The sequence below is a fragment of the Rousettus aegyptiacus genome, unplaced genomic scaffold (genome assembly GCF_014176215.1).
Source record: "Rousettus aegyptiacus isolate mRouAeg1 unplaced genomic scaffold, mRouAeg1.p scaffold_m13_p_16, whole genome shotgun sequence".
Classification (NCBI taxonomy): Eukaryota; Metazoa; Chordata; class Mammalia; order Chiroptera; family Pteropodidae; genus Rousettus; species Rousettus aegyptiacus.
The window spans coordinates 15,837,034-15,857,039 of NW_023416291.1; the positions used below are offsets into that span (position 1 = coordinate 15,837,034).

The 20,006-nt window shown below is 39.8% G+C and overlaps 1 protein-coding gene across 6 annotated transcripts in view; it reads right to left on the reverse strand.

The window, feature by feature from the left end:
* The window catches only part of NR3C2 (nuclear receptor subfamily 3 group C member 2), a 746,291-nt gene that overhangs the window by 48,474 nt on the left and 677,811 nt on the right, over positions 1–20,006 (reverse strand). For all 6 annotated transcript variants that reach the window (XM_036234281.1, XM_036234280.1, XM_016158875.2 and 3 more), the window contains 2 exons: positions 8,013–8,363; positions 6,608–6,752 (listed from right to left, as the gene is read on the reverse strand). In XM_036234281.1, coding sequence (XP_036090174.1) covers positions 6,608–6,752; positions 8,013–8,363 — 496 coding nt within the window. The remainder of the gene's footprint in view (positions 1–6,607; positions 6,753–8,012; positions 8,364–20,006) is intronic.

Sequence of the window (20,006 nt, forward strand, 5' to 3'; positions counted from 1 at the left end):
TGTAAAGTACACCACAGAAAATAAAGTCAATGCCATCGTTATGCCTGTGGATGGTGCCAGGTGGGTTCCAGGGGGATCTCGCCGAAGGTGTATAAATGTTTAATCACTATGCTGCACATCTGAAACTAACATAATATTGAATGCCTGCTGGAATTGATTTTTTTTTTTTTTTTAAAAAAAGGGAAGGAAATATCTTTTGTTTTGGGAAACTGCGCCTACCTATCCTCACCCCCATTCATGACTGAAGGATTACTTTCCCTTTGTAGTTTCTGAAACCTTCTGAGGTCCCACTGCACCAGCCCAGACTCCCCCTGTGCAGCCTCCCAGGGGCACGACGTCCTGTACACCCTGCCTTTGTGGCCAGATCTCGAACAGTGGGCAGCACGTGCACCATCTAAAGGGGAAGCTGCCTCCCCTGCCCAGCAAATGAAATGCTCGGACTTCCCTGCTACACACCTTGCTCTCTAGCTGCTGATACAGGGTGTGGATTTCTGTAGGGTTCAATGGAGGGGCAACGTACAGAGGACTTCTTTTTCTTTTAAAGTTTATTCTCTCATAGTAAACCAGAATAAAAAAAAATACCAATGTAAATCTCAGAAGGCTGCTGTTTTTTCAATAACAGAAGAGGTGTGTGTGTGTGAGTGAGAGAGAGAGAGAAAGAGAGAGAAGAAGAAGGAGGAGGAGGAGGAGGAGGAGGAAGGGAGAGGGAGGGAGGAGGGGTAGGCAGGCAGAGGGAAGGAAGAGGAGAGAAGGGAGTGAGAAAGTGGGGAAGGGAGAGGAAAACAGAGAAGGTCAGAGACTAGAAACTACACAGACAGTGTCCCAGGGAGTGTAGGAAAAGTAAGAAACCCCATTTGAAAGAAGCAGGGAGGAAACAGAGGAGGGAAACAGAAGCTGGAGGCAGAGCAGGGAAACAAATGGAGCCCCTGACGGGGAAGCTGACCCAGGCTCGTCCTACTTCCCCGGCCCCTCTGATCAGAACTCCTGTCCCTCACTGGTCACTGGCCATGACTGTTGGAGCAAGAGTCCAGGCACAGAAGTCACCTCTAGTGGCTCAGGAATATCAATCACTCAGCCTCTGCAGGGGAGTGCGGGGCGCACCACATTCTGACCCAGAGCACTCAGCGTCCCCCATGAGGATGCTCTGATCCCAACGTGAACAAAGCGGATGCAGCCTTGGAACATGCAGGCCGCACTTGAGCCGGGTGAGAAGGGACCATAAGGGCGCCGTCTGCAGGCACAGGTGCCTGGGGAGAGGCCCTCACTAAGGACAAATGGACGAGGGCGGCGCAGCGAGGCCCCGGTGGGGACACAGCACGGGTGGACAGCGCTCCGTGAAACGCGACCCGCAGTGGCTGAGGGCTGCATCCGGAACTCCGATCCTGGCGCTGCCATCCCACCGCCCGCCACCGCCGCATCTGGAGGACAGAGGACGGAGGAAGGTGCGGGCTGGATTCTCCTGAGGCAAAAGCTCAGAGCTCTCAGGAGGGCGGGTCATCCACTGACATTACCAAAATATGAACAGGTTCAGGGGGACTACGAAGGAAAGGTCACCCCCAAAAACAGTTTTCATTGGGCAACAACTTGAGACAATATAAACCTGCTTTTAAATACTTAAACACACACACATACACTTTTAATTCTAAAGTACTGGCTGAGACTTAAGAGAGAATGTAACACTGAACCTTCATTTCAGAAATTAAAAAAAAAATGAAAAAATTTCATTATGAGTTTAAATGGGAGTTTTAATATGTGTATTGAATTGATAAGAAATTTGAATACTTGCAGTGATCTGTAGCAACATATGATAAGCCGTTTCAAGGTAACGCTGAATAATTAATCATTTAATACATATTTGAAAAGTCTTGAATTTATAATAAGAAAAGTTCTATGCTAATTTAAAGTATTAACTCATATCTTTATCCCAATGTTTAATAAAAAATTGGATAGGATGTTTTCCTTAATCATTCCCTACTTCCCACTTTTCCTCCAGCTCAACCATGCTAGGACACAGTGCTGGGTAAGGTCTCTGGGAACTTTCGGATCTGTCTCACCGCTGAAGAAAAACACCAATGACCACCTATTAGAGTTTTGTGCACGTTTCAAACGTAGCAATGCCTGTTAGTAAAATCAATGCATCCCCTTCTCGCACTTCTTTATCATAAACTTCATCCTCATAATCAGAAACGATAACTTGGATAGTCCCTTCTAGACTCATTAATAGACTGGTTCATTTGTTCAATAATTCATTTATTCAGCAAATATTTATGGAGGATCTACCCCGCCTTGGGCACAATGGTAGGTGCAGGAAATCAGAAATGATTAAGACAGAGTCTGTGATTTCGGTGAGGAGGTACCAGTGAAACGAGGGCGGGGTGGGGGATGCAGACACCCAGAAGTGAACCGCCAGGCCAGTGCCGTGAGAGGCGGTCTCAAACAGTCAGGGATGGTGGGGGGTGTGGGAAGATCACACCAGGGCGTCCTACCCTCAGCTAGATGGCAGCCACCGCTCTCCTGCACGGAACGCCTGATAGCTCCCTTCACTTTGGTGTAAGGGAATGAAGTGCAGCTACTAGCTGAGGGGAAGTACAAGGACATGCTCAGCAGACATAAACCTGCGAGGTGTCGAGGTGTCGGCAGACAATGAGTGGGGTATGCTTTGAGCTTTCTAATTCACGCCTGAGGCTGCAAAGGCATTTAACAATGGTAGCCATATTTTCTTTCCTGAAACCCTCTTTTCCTTGGGATCTGTGACATAACTCTCTTCTGTCTTTCTTGCTCTGAAATGAGTTCAAAATTTATAACTTTAGCTGGGACTTGGATAAATAACTACCTATTTAATATTTCCTCTTAGATAATATATCAAAGGCAACTGTATCCTAACACGTTCAAAACTGGCCTCATGCTCTCCCTTCCGTTCCAAACCCTACCAACATTTAAGGCCGAGGCCTCAAAGTCATCCTAGACATCTGCTTCTTCCTCCCCTCCGGTCTCTACCAGAATCTGACCACTGGCTGGCAGTTCTCATTGATTTGGCCTTTCAGCATCTTTGTATTTACCTCCATCTCTGCAGCTACAATGTCTTGCATTCCGTTCCTTCCTGCTACTGGGACTTGCCCAGGCTGGTCTCTCGGCCTAGATCAATTTCCTCCTCCCATACTTGCCTCGCCTAGTCGACACTAGTTTAATCAATCCTGACTAGATCAATACCTCCCATCAACTGTTCTCAGAGCACATTTCCTTTCAATAGTTACCAAAATTAAAAGTTAACAGATGATACCAAAAGCATAGGCAACAAAAGAAAAAGTATATATTGGACTTCGTTAAAATTAAGAACTTCCATTTTAAAAGTACATGAAGGAATACTATCAAGAGAGTGGAAAGACAACCCCAGAATGGGAGAAATAAAAATCATGTATCAGATTAGGGTTTGATATCCAGAATATATAAACAACTCCTGCAACTCAAGAACAGAAAAACAAGCAGCCCAATTGAAAATGGGCAAAGGACTTAAATCGACACTTCTGTACAAATGGCCAGCAAGCCTAAGGAAGACTCCCAGCATTAGGGAAATGTGAATCAAAACCACAATGAGATACCACTTCATAACTACTAAGAGACACGTCAGACAGAGAAAGCAAATACTACCAGATATCACTTATATGTGGATTCCAAAGGTTAATCTCTTATAGAAACAGATTAAATGGTGGTGGCGGGGTGGGGGAACAGGAGAAATGTTGCTTAAGGGTCCCGACTCACAACTAACTGACACGTCCTGGGGATCTAACGCACAGTACAGTGATTAAAGACAATATTGTATTATAATCACTGAACTTGCTAAGAGACTAGATTTTAATTGTTTCCGCCACAAAAAAGAAATGATCGTTATGTGATATGATAGAGAGGCTGTCGCCACAATGGCAATCATATAAGTGTATCAGATCAACACACTGTGTACCTTAAATTTACATGATGTTAGATGTCGAACATATTTCAATCCTCTCAACACTTCACATCTACTAGCGTAACTATTAAAAAATAAAAACAAAATGCCAAACAGAAATTACACGTTAACAAGGGTGTGGTGAAATCAGAACTTTTGTTACTCTCCTAAGTCTTGTGACATTGCTGGGAATGTGGGAATGTAAAATGGTGCAACTGCTGTGCAAAAACAGTTTGGTGGTTTCTCAGGTTAAACAAGGGATCATCACACGCCTCTGCAGTTCCGCTCCTGGGTACATACCCAAAAGGAACGAAAGCTGGGGCTCAAACCGATCCACACACACAAATGTTTACGGCAGCATTATTCACAATAACCAAAGGCGAAGACAACCCAAATGTCCATCAACAGATGAATGAGTAAACAAAATGTGGCCAATTCTCTTTATTGGGTAAGAATATATCATATACTTCTGTTCTATAAAGTTGCAGCGGACAATGAATTAATGGATACTGAACTGCTTCTCTTAGGTGAATTGCAGGGTTAGGTTCTCGAGAACCACTGGTCATTAACATTTTCATCGACTGTTTAAAGACACTTTATTAATATTTATTGTTGATGTACTAACACTGAACTCACAGTTGACAGCTTATCTAACACCTGTATTTTTTTCTCTAAGGCACATCACAGCCTTCCTGCCTTCAGCACTGGGCTTAGGGGTCATTTGAAACAGTGACGTCACCATCAAAAGGAACACACAATGCAAAAAACAAGACATTAAAAAGACCAGGAAAAGGGCACTTGTTTACAACACGAGAGTTGGAACAGGAAGGCAGAGCCTAAGCTGAAATCTACACACAGGGCCACTTTAACTTACTGCAGCTTTGTGCATGCCCACAAACCACCACCAAAGTGCCTCAAGTATTGAGTGTGGGGTTACAGGCAAATGTAGCCAGAAGGCCAATTCGCAAATACAGAACTGCAAACAAGGAGGCTCCACTGTACGTACATTCAATGGAAGAGTACTCACCCATAAAATGAAAGTCTGATACAGCTACAATAAGGGTGAACCGTGGAAAACATTAGGCTAAGATAAGCCAGACACAAAAGTACACATTATTATATGATTCCACTTGTGTGAAATAGCTAGACTAGGCAAATTCATAGATTAAAGGTTATCAGGGGTTGGAGGAGGGGAGAGTGAAGAATTATTGCATCAGGGGCCCAGGGTTTCTGTGTGGGATGATGAAGCAGCCCTGGAGATGGACGGCGGTGATGGTTGCACAGCAATGAGGAATTAATGCCACTGAACTGTCTACTTAAACAGGAATGAAATGGAAAATCTTATGTTTTATAGTTTGCATGACAAAAATATATGTACTAAATGAGATTAAATGGATCATTTTAATCTGTTAACAATCAAACAGAGACACACTGGATGGCACTAACGAGAGCTTCTTATCTACCCACATTTCACTTTAAAACAAAGCCCTTCCTTAATATGTTTCTCTTCTGGCTTATAGGCCATATTTAAAAATGGGCTTACTATTTAATAAAATTAACTGGATATTGAGGAAAACAAGTGAATTCAAATGCACACATCAGTTGTTTGGCCTCAGTTCATGCCTTTAGTGAAAATTTGTGCAGTACAATTGTTCTTTCTAATTGCCAAAAGAAGGATCACCTTGAGAAGCAACAACTGATGATCCTAATTTATCTTAGAATAGAGTCGTCTTTATGGTATTACATATTCGGGTGAACTAGTACTCTTAGGTAAATGAGTACTGGTACTATTCAGTGTCTTGGCATTATGTGTCCACTTTAATCTTTTCCATTGCTTTTGTTTCTTTTGCCATCAATCTATTTCTCATCTGCTTCCTTCCCTACTGAAAACCCCTATTTTCATATCTCTAGAGAGAACCATCTGTTAGAATATGGCTGTGGTTACTTCATAATTCAAATGTTCCCTTTTATTTTATGTATTTCTTGACCCAACAATTACAAAGAAGCACCACTGGATATAAACAAATGAAATGTGCTAATCTGGAATGCAAACAGTATTAAAATGTAAATTTAACATAGGAAAAAAAAAATTCACGGCCAAAGAAAAATGTATTGCGATTCTTTCAACCTCTTAAAAATCATAAAACTAAAAATGTCTCACTACAGAATAACGTTTTGGCTTCTTTTATGATTGCAAAGAAGAGTAATTATGATTGTCATGAAAACACATTGAGCAGCTGTATTCCGTTAACAAAAGAACCATTATATGAATGCGCACAAAAACTGGCACTTTATACATTCACATTTCCTAGAAATTAGATCGTCTCCTTGACTGAAGTAGATACCAAAAGAGACTTTTTCTATTAATCATGGCTTTGTACCAGTCAACTTTATGATGCCAACTGGATCATCTTTCTTTTGGGATAATTCCCACATACTATTATGTGAGATCTATATATACTGATTTAAACATACTCAGGCATGTGCATAATAATTTGGTAAAAAGTAACTTTTTTAAATTCTCAAGCGACAGATTTTCTTACTGTTAAAAATGCTAGTATCATTGGATCCTTTCGCAAATATACATCTGTTTAGAAATCACAAAAAAAACATAACGAATAACTCTGCAGTTTATTTTATGAAGGCTAATTAATAGGTACTTACTCATTAAAGACTAGGTCTGGTGCAAAATAGAGAAACTGGCTGTTCGTATGTTTGTACGATCTCCAGCTCAAGGCAAATGATGATAGACACATCCAAGAATACTGGATTAGGGTAATTTGGTCCTCAAGAGGCAAGTTCTTAAATCCTAAAGAACAGAACAATTAATCACAGAGATCCACTTTGCATTTAAATATATTCCAGAAAGGAGCTTCTTAAGTCAACCCCTAAACAGCCACCTTTCTTTAACAGACTCAAATTAATTCCACAGCCATTTACAGAGCCCGGCCCTGTTCAACGTTCCCTTTGTCTCCTTTAGATCAGAGGGTGAACTGTCAGGGCACAAAGCTGGGGAGTTCAGGGAGTCTCACTGTGGATGACGGTCTAAAACCCTTGGTTAGGCTGAATTTATATTCACCTGGAAAATGTCTTCATCGTACTCACAATCAATATCATCAAAATAAAGGATAATTTAATAACTGTGACCTCCTGCGTATCTGCCATCTTGGTGAAAGATTTTACTTTTCATAAGTTTGCAGTGGTTGAAAAGGTGTCATTCCTGGCTTCCCATCGTTTGGGACAACATGGGACTTCAGCGGAGGTCTGAAGTTGAACAAACACCTTCAGCACCTGCCCTCCCCTCTCCTACAGTCTTCCTTTCTAGGCCTCAAGCCCTTTTTTTGTTTGTTTGTTTCTTTCTCAGCCCATATGTTCCCAGGTTCATCATGCTCTGTGCCCGTTTCACCTGGGGAAGCTCCTCTTCAAAGAATCGGTCATCAGAGCTTCCCTCAATCTTTTTTCTTATGGCTGCGGGCTGACCATAGGTCATCTCAGAAAATGCTCTGGATTTAATGAACTGGGACAATGTGAGAGTGATTCTAAATGTTTCCGTAGATGAATAGGGATCTTCTTAATAAAATTCTATAGCATAAAAAATGACTAAAGTAGGGATTTCAAGGACAATTTAAAGGATGCTAGAAGGAAGATGACACTTTTAGAAAGAACTTTCAGGGTCTCATACAACTTACTAGATAGGTCTTGGTTTACTTGGTCGACAGTTAGGTTAGAACTGGTTACAAGCTGCTAGTAAGAGGCTCAGTTTGTGCTTCATGGTCAGAATGTATTTTACCTTACTCATATTTATGGGGCGAAATTTTCTATTTTAATCAGCATGACAAATGTATGATAACATAAACACTATAACTGTTAACTCTAACTTCTCAGGAAAAATGAGCACATTAACCAGAGTTTTTCTCCCTACACACTAGATTAATTTGATATCCATGGAAAACTTGGTATCAGGATTTAAGAGAAAGCTGACTCTGACTGCGTTGTGGGCTGTGGTGAAATGTGCTGTCCCGACCTGTCTAGTTCCAGATGCAGACCACGAAAGGAGAGGCAATCCTACCTGGAATTACCTTTGCCCACTTCACGACTTGAATCATCTGTTTGCCTGCTAAGAGGTTCAGGGTGGAGAGCAGGTTTTCGGCGGTGTCTGGTTTTGAGCTGTCATAGCCCGCGTACACAATTTCGGGCTCGATGTTTTCAAGGATCGTAACGGGGGAAGGTGTGAGTGCTCGTGAGATCGTGGAGAGCTGAGGAACCAGCGCTGTGTTGACCGAGGGCTCTTTTGCGGGTGCTATGTAGGTTGTCCCCTCCTCAGGGCTCTGGGGGGGTGGGGGCGGCGGTGGGGGCTGCTGCTGCTGGGACTGTTCTTCATGAATGCCTTTTAACTTGCCCAACTTCTTTGACTTCCGAGCTGCAAAAGAATTATAAATGAAAAGAGCAAATTAAAATGATGAGGTAAATTACATGAGGTAAATTACAACCACATACTGACTAATATAGGTTAAAGCACACTTCTTCTCTAAAGATGACTTGTTATACTAATAGGAAAAATAATTTTTAAATATTTCTCTAATACCAGACACTGTCCTAAATGTTTTATATAAATTAACCGATTTAATAATTTTATGAGGAGGTACTATTCTGATTCTCATTTTACAATGTGGAAACTGAGACCAGGAAGATTAAGAAATCTGTCCAAGATTACACAGCAAGTATATGCAAAATAGAGATACAGGTTCAAAGGAAGGGTAAATAATTTCATATGCTAATAAATTACAGCTCAACTAAATTTTACATAAGCCAATGATCCCCACCTTTATCTACCAAAGAGTTGCCCACAAGTGCTAGAATGGCCCGACTGAGCTTGTCACCCTAGCCTGTCTCAGCCAGCTCGCATCCACGTCCCCCGGGCCCTTTCCCAGTTCGTCGTGGGCACTTCTCTGCAGGCTTGCTTATGCAGAGTAGTTATTTTGTCCACATGCTGCTAGTTCTGTCCCCTGCTATATTGTAAACTGTGGAACCACAAAGACTGGCTGTTCCTCCCCTTTGCAGCCCCTGTGGCTGCTTGGGAAATGCTATCCCTAGAGAAAGTGATTTCTAGACTCCCAATGAATGAAAGGGAGTGCAGGAACCCCAAAGCAAGAAGTTAAATATCTGGATGATTTCAAACTGAACAGCTGACTAGTAAATGTACAGGAATTGTTACAAAAAATTTCAGATGCAAGTTACATTGACACACACATTTACAATCTTTAAAAATTTGTCCAACGCTTATGTTTTGAATATAAATAATTCACACATCATATAGCCCAGAACTAAAAAGTATCATACTACTACATAGGAACCACTTTAGATTTTTAGGAGAATGGATTATGTACAAATGGTCATATAGTCTGATTTACCAAAAAGAGCCCTGGTTTATGCTTCTTTTTCTACCATGGTGATGGATAGTGCCCTGTTTATTTACTCCTAAAAGTGCCAGATTTTGGTCAATAAATAAATAATGTGTTCATCTTAGTTAAACCAAAGAATCAGTCTTAACTTTAATAGCAACTGCCTTTCTTTCACTTTTTCTCAAGGACACTTAAAAGAGAAAAGGAAAAATGAAAGAACGAGGAGGCGGAAGGGAGTATTGGAATGCAGATGAGAAGACTGGGGTGAGGGGGTGGGGGGTGGAAGGCAGATGGAGTGGATGGGCAGATGGATAGATAACTGGGACGATGAATGAAAGGATAAAAAGAGGAGAAAGCCCAGAAGTGCCAAACTGAACTCAGAGCTGTGGCAATAATTTACTTAGCAGTTGCAAGGTTTCCATTTTATTGAGGAATTTATTTTAAAATTCTTGAAGAACCAGACAACTCCTACTTAGTTCTAATACATGTGAGGAACTTGCAGGAAACCAATTTAACACACAGGAGGGCTATGGCACACCAATTAACTTGATTTTAAAAGTAACCATTCATGTTTACAATGACAGCCATTAGTATATACCACATTCATCTCAAAAACACCAATTCAGATAAAAGACAAGCCACTAAGCATCCATTAAATATCGAAGTTGGGCTTAAAAGATGAACAAGATAACAATTTAAGAATTTCAATCATTTCAAATCATTTCATTTCTTACAGACTGTCTCCTTTGATAAAGAACTGAGGCAAAAAAATCTGATTTTTAGAATTGTTCGAATGAAAAGCAGATGTATCATATTCACAAATGCTCATGGGAAGCGGCTGACAAAGTGTCACCTAGTAGTGCTGAGCATACGGCAGGTAACCAGGATGCTTCTGATGAATAAATGAGGGAGAGAATAAAAGAAAATGTAATCGGCAGACTGCCTCAAAAACTAGGCAAAACAGAGAAGGAGAAGGAAAAAATTAAACACCTAGATAATGCAAAATGCTGGCTAACTGATGACTCTATAAGGGCTTAAATCCTTAACAGCGCATACTGGTCTGGTCATTTGGAAATGAGATTCTTGAAATTGCAGCTGTGCCGCATCGACTGAGCCCTCACCGATTCCTCTGAAAAAATGGGGATGATAGTGCCGCCCTCTCCTATCTCACAGAGGGTTAAATGGGCACAAAAAATAAAAGCACATTGCAAATCATTACTAACATCGGAAATAATATTTCAGTGTTACCTCCATTTATCCCGATAATTTTGCAAATATTAAAAATGGTCCAGCAGTTCATTAAAATGTCCTCATCCTTTGTTAAGACTACATATGATGATAACCATATTGACTAGATTGACTAGAAACAGCCAGGCATATTTTCAAATTTTATTAAAAGTCATATTTGCTTACAAATTAATTATAAAATTCACATTTGTTTAAGGTCTTAGGTCTGTAGTGGTGTGCTTATTCTCATGACCATTTTAAGGTCAATACTACAAAATATGAAGAAGAATGTTTGATAGTTCCTCTAGCATTTATACACAAGGTTGTGGCCTATAGCATAACCTATTGAGCAGATTTTCAACATTATGTTTAGCATTTCAGTTGCATCTAACTCTGATTTTATGCATATGTAGGACACCTAAAATTGAGTAATAATCTATATTTACTTAAATAGTTCAAGATGATATTCTAACTGTGCAAATTCTTTGGCCAAGTGTATTATCCAGTATCTCTACTAAAAAGCATGGGAGTGAGGTTACATATTAATTATATTTATATTGTTCAAAGCAGCCCTTCTAAAATGCCTAAAAAATTTATACTGTTAACACATGCTATATTTTACAATTACAGCTCCTGGAAGGTGATGTCTTAGGACTTCCTATAACAGCACTTTCCTTGAAGCCTATGGGCACTTGGTGTTTGTTGACTCAATTTATTTCGTTTTCAAATTTTAATAACTACATAGATGAAGAATTAATTTACTTCCATGTAGGAATCATAGGCAAGTTTCTGAGATTTTAAGACAAAATTTCTAAAATGTTATCATTCCTTTTCAAAATTTCTACTGGATAATGATCCACTGGTTGAGTTATGCCTCTTAAAATGCCATGACTAATAACAATAAGCTAAAGCACAGTTCAAAATACTTTTTAGATGTTTTAAGCATCCCACTGCTCACCCTGACCCTGTGATTAGGCACATTATTTCCATTTTAGAGGCCATGAAACTGAAGCACAGAGAAATGAAGTACTTCTTCAAGGCTGCAGAGCTGGTGAACACCTGGCCTAGGTTTTGAATCCAGCTGTGGTTCAGAGCCCACACTCTTCTATACCATGTACTCTCTTCTAATCCCTCTTCTCTTTATCTCAGTTGTGTCTTTTATACTTTAAGATTAGCACAAGCTTCAAATCCAAGTGTATAATTAAGATGTACTCTAATTACAGAGGAAAATCTTGGCTAAAGATACTTAATGAGCAGGCTTCCGTTATCCAAAGCATCAGTGAACATGAAGTTTGGGTCTCAACACTTTCTATCACCTTACTCAACATGTAGTTAATGGCCACTGGGCTTGAAAACTCATGCTTTCAGGTGGCCAGAGTCACACTTCATTTCTCAATTACCTGCAATAGCTTAAAGGGGGGCGGGGGGCGGGAGGGAGGGAGTGTGTGTGTGAGAGTGTGTGTGTGTGTGTGTGTAGAGTGCTTCAGCATGACAGTAAACATCTCTCAATCCCACTTAAACTTAAGGAGTCTCATTTGTTCTACCTGGATGTTACAGGAACTAGTACATACTTAAGCGCCGGCCCTCAGGTGCCAAGTCCTTAATTATTAGCAGTGTCTTGGCAGCCACTTTCTCCCAGCAGTGCCGGGAGAAGAGCTCTATCGATTCTCCATGAGTTGTTCCCCAGGAGCTGTGCAATGGGGAGGCCCTGTCTCCTATTCTGGCTGACAGACTGACTGACTAGTAAGTGGGGAACAGACCATCCTGTGGGACCCTATAAAAATTGTGAAAAATCCCCAGTGGAATCTCAAGATCCACAAAGGCCATGCAACATGGTATGACACAACTTCCTTTTTACTTTGCTCTACTTCCTGATATGACCTGTTACTTACCCTTTTGGCAAACTACTGTGTGGCAGAATGATGCCTTGATAGGAATTATATGATTTCTGCATCTCGCAGTAAAATAATGAGATACACAGGGGTTTCATGGTAGTTTTATCACTATATTTTCTCAAGTGTGTTCAATTAAAGATTTAGTCTTACAAATGGGTAATCAGGACAGCTTTTTAAAAATTCTGGAGTAGAATAAAAGACTGATATAGAATGTTTTCGATCACAACATTTCACTGGAAAAATTTAAAGTGAGAATTCTGTCATTTTAGAAATGCTTCATGCCATGTCTTGAAATTTTAGATCTTGGCTGTAATTATTATAGAGAGGATATACTGAGGTTATATGAAAACATATATTTTTCTGTTCAAAGGCCAAATGTAATTACTGGTTTAAAGCCACAGGACAATTACAGCGTCCGCCCCCAGCCTCTCTTGTTCACAGACCATTTCTCTTGCCGCCCTCGCCCAGATTCCATTTTCCTTTTCCTCTTCGTTTGCATTATTTCTCTTTGCCTTTCTACTGCCACAGGAAAAGTTCTCTGAGCTTTAGGGTAACGATCAGCTACTTCTGTCATGAAACCAAAGGAAGGAATGTGATCTTTTTACAAATTTAATTGGCTTCACAGCAAAGCCCCTCTGATTTGTACTAATGGAAAAAGAGCATCTATGGTTCTCAAGGCAATATACACAAAAGAACTGGGTCCAGGGGCATGTCGCTTTATGAATAAATAATTAGCTTCTCAATAGATAATCAGGAAGTAGCATTTCAATTGTTTATAAATACTCTTCCGGTGGTTATGGAAGTTGAAAATGGTGTTTTATCAAGTATTTGTAAACATTTTTACATTAATCTACTTGAATTAACAGGCATTTTTGATTTTATTAGCATAGAAAACATGATAAGGCAAACTTGAACACAAACTTTGACTATTTTAAAAGACATTACACACCATGAACACACACAATGGTAACTAGGTGAGGTGATGGATCATTATTAGGCTTGACGGTGGAAATCATTACACAGGTATACTTATATCATAATACCATGTTGTACACCTTACATATATACAATATTTTATTTGTCAATCATGACCTTAACAAACATTCCAAGGTAGTGAATATTCATATTAAATTTTAATGTGTATAGATATCCATAGATCTCATTATATCTATAATAAATATATTTTTGCTATTGTAGAATATGTTTGTCTTTTACTTAACCAATAACTGATATTCACCCATTGTGTAGAAAGTGCCATGCTTTTGTGAGCACTGCAATGTTGAATAACAAGCTCAAAACCTGGACAAGAGATTACAATCTCAGGAAAGTTGGATCAATATCGAAGAACGTAATTCAGCTTATAAAGCAGGCTATGCTATGTTCCAGGTCAGTGGTACTGACAAAGTGTTCAGGGACTCAGACAATGGCAGGAAGAAGGTGTTTTATCTTCCTATGGGTGCTCGCATTTTCCTGAACCCGTAGTATTAATTCCCACTATGCTTTGTTTTGATTTTGTTGTGATTCAAATTAAACTGAGGGCCCATGTGGACAGGGCCACTTTCCTGGGTAGGATCCACCTAAAGTTAAGCACCTCTGCTCCCCTCACCCCTGAGAGGAGAGTCCCCCAGACCTGCAGCCAATTCTGAGCCAAGATACTCAAGGGACTCTGAGGGAACAGGAATAGGGGTCCACCAATTTTGCAGAAACAGTAACGAGGTTCTAGCAGACAGCCCCAATGACATAGTGATACCTTCCCTGACAGAAGCAAGCAGTCAGAAAGGGGCCAAGTCAGCATCTGCCTGCAAAGCACTTTTGGGGCCAGATGATTAACAGGATTGTGTTCATGGCACTTATGTTTTCCATAATTATATTCTTTTGTTTCTCTTCTAATATTCAGCAATACCTCTTCTTCCCCCTTTTTGCTTTTAATGCAGTCAGACTCAGGCGTGTGTGTGCACATGAGGATGTGTGTGGGGATGGTTCCATCTTGGGCCAGAGCGTTAAAGGCGAGGCAGCTTGTCCCTGAGCTCTGGCCAGGCCGGGATGGCGCTGAACCAAGCAAGAATCTCAGAAAAGGAGGAAACAGGATGCCAGAGAAACAGCCTCTTGGTGAGATAGCCTCTGGGAGATGAAGAAATGTTCCAGAGGTTTCTTCCATTGAAACCTTAGCTAGTTTTGTATTAAGTCAAGAGAAACTGCCACGGGACTGAGTAGCGGAGGGCTGAGATTGCACTGCAACCCCAGAGCTCCTCCTGGCACCACTCTTGAGGAGCTGCATGCCGCGGTGGGGCAACGAGGTGGCCGGGGCCTATGGCCAGCTGGGGTGGACAGTGGCTTTAGTAGATGGACATCTCCCACCTGGGCCTTGCCATTTTTGTGCTGCTATAACCTCTGGGAAGTCTCAGAAGGGAGCGACATTTGACAAATCCTCTACTCACAAAGCTCTGGACAAAAATGCTTATGAAAGAAAAAGGTGGAGAAAGACTGGGACCAACTTATTCTCGAGGGGAAGATGAGGGACATGAGAAACCAAACAGTAATTTCAAAACCTTAGTAAGACATTTGCCAAATCATGGTGGACATCTATTTTCTATCTTCATTGACGTCAAGATAAGAAATAAAATGTTTACAAAGGCAGAAGGGGGATTTTTCAGACACTGAGAGAATTCCCTTCAAGTGTTCTGGAATGAGTTATAGAGAGAGGCTGCAATGCATTCCCGACAAGAACATGCAATTTCTTTTCTAAAAACTCTGAAGTCTAGATGGACAGGTATCTCACTTGCCTGAGTACAGTCCTGCCTTAACACAGACGAACAGGATTAAATGGGTTACCGAGATCCAGTGGCCCTAAAACGGAATGGTAACTCCAATGAGGACGTACGGTCCAGCCTTTCATTTGTCTGAAAGAAACATCTCTGGTTCTTATTTGTCTGAAAACAGGAATAAATCCATTATACTTATTAATGTGGTAAAAGACAATTTTAGAATTGTTCTTCGAAAATATGCTCAAAGGGCAAATACTGTGATCTCAAACTGCATGCCTGGAAGAACGTCCGGCACCATGGAAAAAAACACCTACAGTCCCCTACGCTCCCTTCCGCCCCATCCCTCTCCCAGCAGGCACTCCTCCCCCTCTCTTATAAATAGTTTCACCACCACAAGGTACAGGATTGTTTTCTCAGTTCTGTATTTAAAATGGGCTCTTTGGTTTCTCCTAGTCCTGAGATTGTATAATTTTATTAGTGGGGAAAATAGCAATAAGAAAGAGCTATCATTAACTGAGAAGCTGTATGTCAGGTGCTAGGGCAGCATCTTTAAAAAATACCATCCCATTTAATCCTCTTAAGTGCCCAGCGAAGCTGATACTATTGTTATCACCACTGTACAGGGTCCCAAGGATGGTAGTGACAGTTACGGTGGTAGTTAGAGTTAGAAGGTGATTTACTGAAATGATATTGAAAAACAGAAGAGGAAAACCCTGCTACATTTGTGGATGACATCAAATCGGGAGGTCATAGGGGCATGAAAAAGACCTGGAGGTCAAATGACTTCTAAATCATCAGCTAGGTTACCATCCGACCACCTCTACTGAAGAATTAGTCTTTTTAACAGGAGGCATAAAACAACCTGCACCAATACACAAGATGCTTTCTCTCCTAAATCCCAAGGCAGAACAGTCAACTTCTGTGGACTTGGGCTGGGCTGCTGCTGCATCCGATTAACCAAGCCTTTTGTTCTCGCCCCTTGTTATGACACCATAATTCTGATAGGAAGAGAACCCAAAGGGGGCAGAAACCAAACTAGTCGACCTATATAAAAAATAGAATCTATTCAAGAAAGAACTTGCTACTTCTGGCTAAAAATAAAGTTCCTAAGCTCTGCTGCAACTAATTTGAGTTCTTCAGACAAATGTATTTTTAAAATCAAATGAGCATTCTTTAGAAAATATAGCTGACCCTTGAACAACATGGGTTTGAATTGTGTGGGTCCACTTACATGAAATTTTTTTTCCCCTATAAACAGTGTAAATGTATTTCTCTTCCTTATGATTTTCTTAATAACATTTTCTTTTCCCTAAGTTTACTTTATTGTGAGAATAGTAGCATATAATACATATAATATGCAAATTTATGTTAATTGACTATGTTATTGGTAAGACTTTTCTGGTCAACAGTAGGCTATTAGTAATTAACTTTTGGGGGAGTCAAAAGTTTTATGTGAACTTTCAACTGCACAGGAGATCAGCACCCGTAAACCCACATTGTTCAAGGGTCAACTGTACAGATTATGTATGTTATAAATTCTTATTCTTTGAGAATAATTATGCTATGTGTGTATATGGGGAAAAAAACCCCACCAACAAATGAGAAAAATAAAAACTTCATCTAGTTTTATATTTAAAATATGAAAAATAGCACTATAATAGCTGTGGTCACCCAGCAAAAGGTCCCTCCCTCAATTAAAAAGTTAATTCTTCAACTGCTGCAAGGGATGCCTTCTTGGCAAATGTTTGAGTAGGGAATTTATTACATGAAGCGTGATCTTACTGGGTATGCAAGGTAAATAGTCTCATTAAGAATGTTTTATGAAGAAATATTACTGCTCTAACAAGGTCAAGGGGTGAATGAGGCATGAGAAAGAGGCAAAAGGCAGTGACCTGGAACTAGCCCACAGAACTCCAGCTAATTTACTGTGCATTCCCAAGTCAGAGTGTGATCCTCAGCAGGCTCGCCAGGCTCTAGCTTGCTGGTCAGATAGATACTAGAACACACTCTGGGCAGAAGGGGCCCCATGCATGCCTCCTCTAACTGGTACGTCGGCAAAGCAGGACCAACCTCAAGCAATATTATATATCTTAAAACAAGAGTCTACCTGAGACATATTAAAAAGTAATGGCATTTTTCTTTAAAAAATTCATAAGATTCCTTAAGTAGACTCTCAAAGAACATTTGAAACATACTGCATGAACATATGCTTGCACATCACTTTTTAGGCGTATTTCAATTATTGTTTTTCCCTCTTACCATTCGCTGCTACTCTACTGCAATGGTTTCCACATCTTGGTTTATTAAAAAAAAAAATTAAGAATAGTGCTACTATATGACCAGCAACCCTTCTTCTGGGTATCTACCCTAAAAATTTGGAAATCCTTATTTGTAAAGACATATGTACTCCTATGTTCATGGCAGCATATTCACATGAAAACAACTCACTTGTCCTTAGATGGAAGATTAGATAACGAAGTTGTGGTACGTATATACAATGGAATATTACTCAGCCATAAGAAAGGATGAAATACTGCCATTTACAACAACATGGATGAATCTTGAGAATATCATGCTAAGTGAAATAAGTCAGATGGAAAGGGACAAGATTCATTTGATTTCACTCATATGTTAGATATAAAACAGAAAGTAACAAATGAACCAACAAAACAAAGAACCCAACTCATAGATACAGACAATAGCATGGTGGTTACCACAGGGGAAGTGGGCGGGGAGAGGATGAAGAGGGTAAAGGGGCTCAAATTTTTGTTATTAACCGATGTCATCCCAATAACTGAAAAAAATAATTGTATATCCAATGATCTTACAACTTAGATGTGTCTGAGAATGCTAAAGCAACTAAGAAAGTTGCCTAAATTCAATTTCAGAATTTTTTTTATGATTTGTATTTGTGTACATAAGAAATAAAAATTATGGTTTGAAATGGAAAAATGTACAGACTAGTAGTTTCATTCCCGATAACAATTTTCTTAAAAATAGTGCATACTTCTTAGCTTGCTAGTCTTTCTGTAAAATACATACTTAGAACTTCATCATGATAGTTTTAATTATTTTTAAAACTATTATTTAACAGCATATTTGATATGAAGTCAAATTATAAGTAATGCTTTACATTATTTACATGAAAAGTAAACTGACTAGGTTTTAGCTGAGACTACTGATGCTGAGATTTTTAACTGAATGTTAAAATTATTCAAATTTTTACTTAGTAAGAACAAGTGAGCCAGATATCCAAACATAAAATAATAATCCCATGAATTGATACAAGAACATTTTTCACAGTGAATATACCACAGAAAATATTCAGTATTTCTGAATACTGCCACTCTAATATAAAAGAATATTTTACAAATGGAAGACAAAGAAGGTAAGCAGAATTTTAAAGAATCTTCATGTCAGAAGCTAATGCTAATATGAAAAAGGAAAAATAAGTATATATTAAACAGGACGCCACCCAAGTGGTGGGGGAGGGGGGTAATTAAATAGGCCTCAAGAGAAAACAAATGTAAAATAAATATTACATCTTTTTACTTCTTTTTACTTTATGTAAAAAAAAAAAAAATTGTCCAAATTTTTTTTCACTGACATTATCAGGATGAGCCTAAATTAAGGATTAATAGTAGCCAATGATGCATGTATGTGAAAAAAAATTATTTTTCTAGGCTGGAATCTCTTTAGGACACAGGCTGAATTGGTCTGGAAACTCCCAGAGAAAGCTGAGCCAAACCAAATGGCTTTTTTTTTTTTTTTTTTTGAATAAGTGATTCTCCTGCATTTGCTTCTCGTGTTTTCATTCCAGTTTTCCTTTGTACACAGGGTTAGTACTGAGACATCTTGAGGCACTCTGATGATGTCTTGCGTTGGCAGGTCTCAGGTCACTGCTGAGGCGGAGCCGTCTTAGCTGCCCGGTGGTGAGCAGAGCCACACCAGGGCAGACACATGCCTGACCTCTCAGCTCTGGCGAAGGCAAACTGCTATTTTTTCATTTGGTATTCAGCCACAGTGTAAATTCCAGAGCTTTGGTGACTCTCAAAACCTAGTTCAACACAGCAGACTGAATAAAAGCATCTTTAGAAGAACATGTTTTCCACTTAAGTTTCAAAAGTATTCTTCAAATTTATATCATTTAGGTATATATTTCGGGAAAAAAAGTCCGAGGGAGAATTTTAGTTTATGATAAATACGATGCTAATGCATTAAAAAGAAACTTTTAGTATAAGAAAACATTAGGTGCTTTTTAAATTTTCAGTGATTCCCTATAATTTGTGTTTTCCCTTCACATATGAGATTGAAACACAGATTTAGAGGGAAACACGTACGCTGGCCTGGGGAAGTCTTCTGGAGGCTGCCGAGGCGGTTCGGAAGGGTACCCGGGCCATTACTGAGAGTTCTTCTTTGGGAAAAATTCCTCAATTCACATTTAAGACACCATTAATAATTTTTAAAGTAACATCACATTTACAATAAGGAGATTTTAAACAAAAAATTATTTGTTTATCTCACAAAGTGCTTGCCATTTTCCTACTAGTATTCCGTTTATGTGCCGACATAGGTTTCCCTTCATTTAAAACAGTCTGCTAGCATGTTGTGCTTCCAACACTCCTATATGTAGCTCTGAATAATGGATGGTGCCTTTGATGTTACAACAAGTCTCTTTTGTGTCACAGGGTGGTCCACAGCTGTCACCCCAGAGCAGAGGTCTTGACTAGGAATCAATTCTTCACTGTTGCCTTGGCTTAAAGCCAGTTTCATG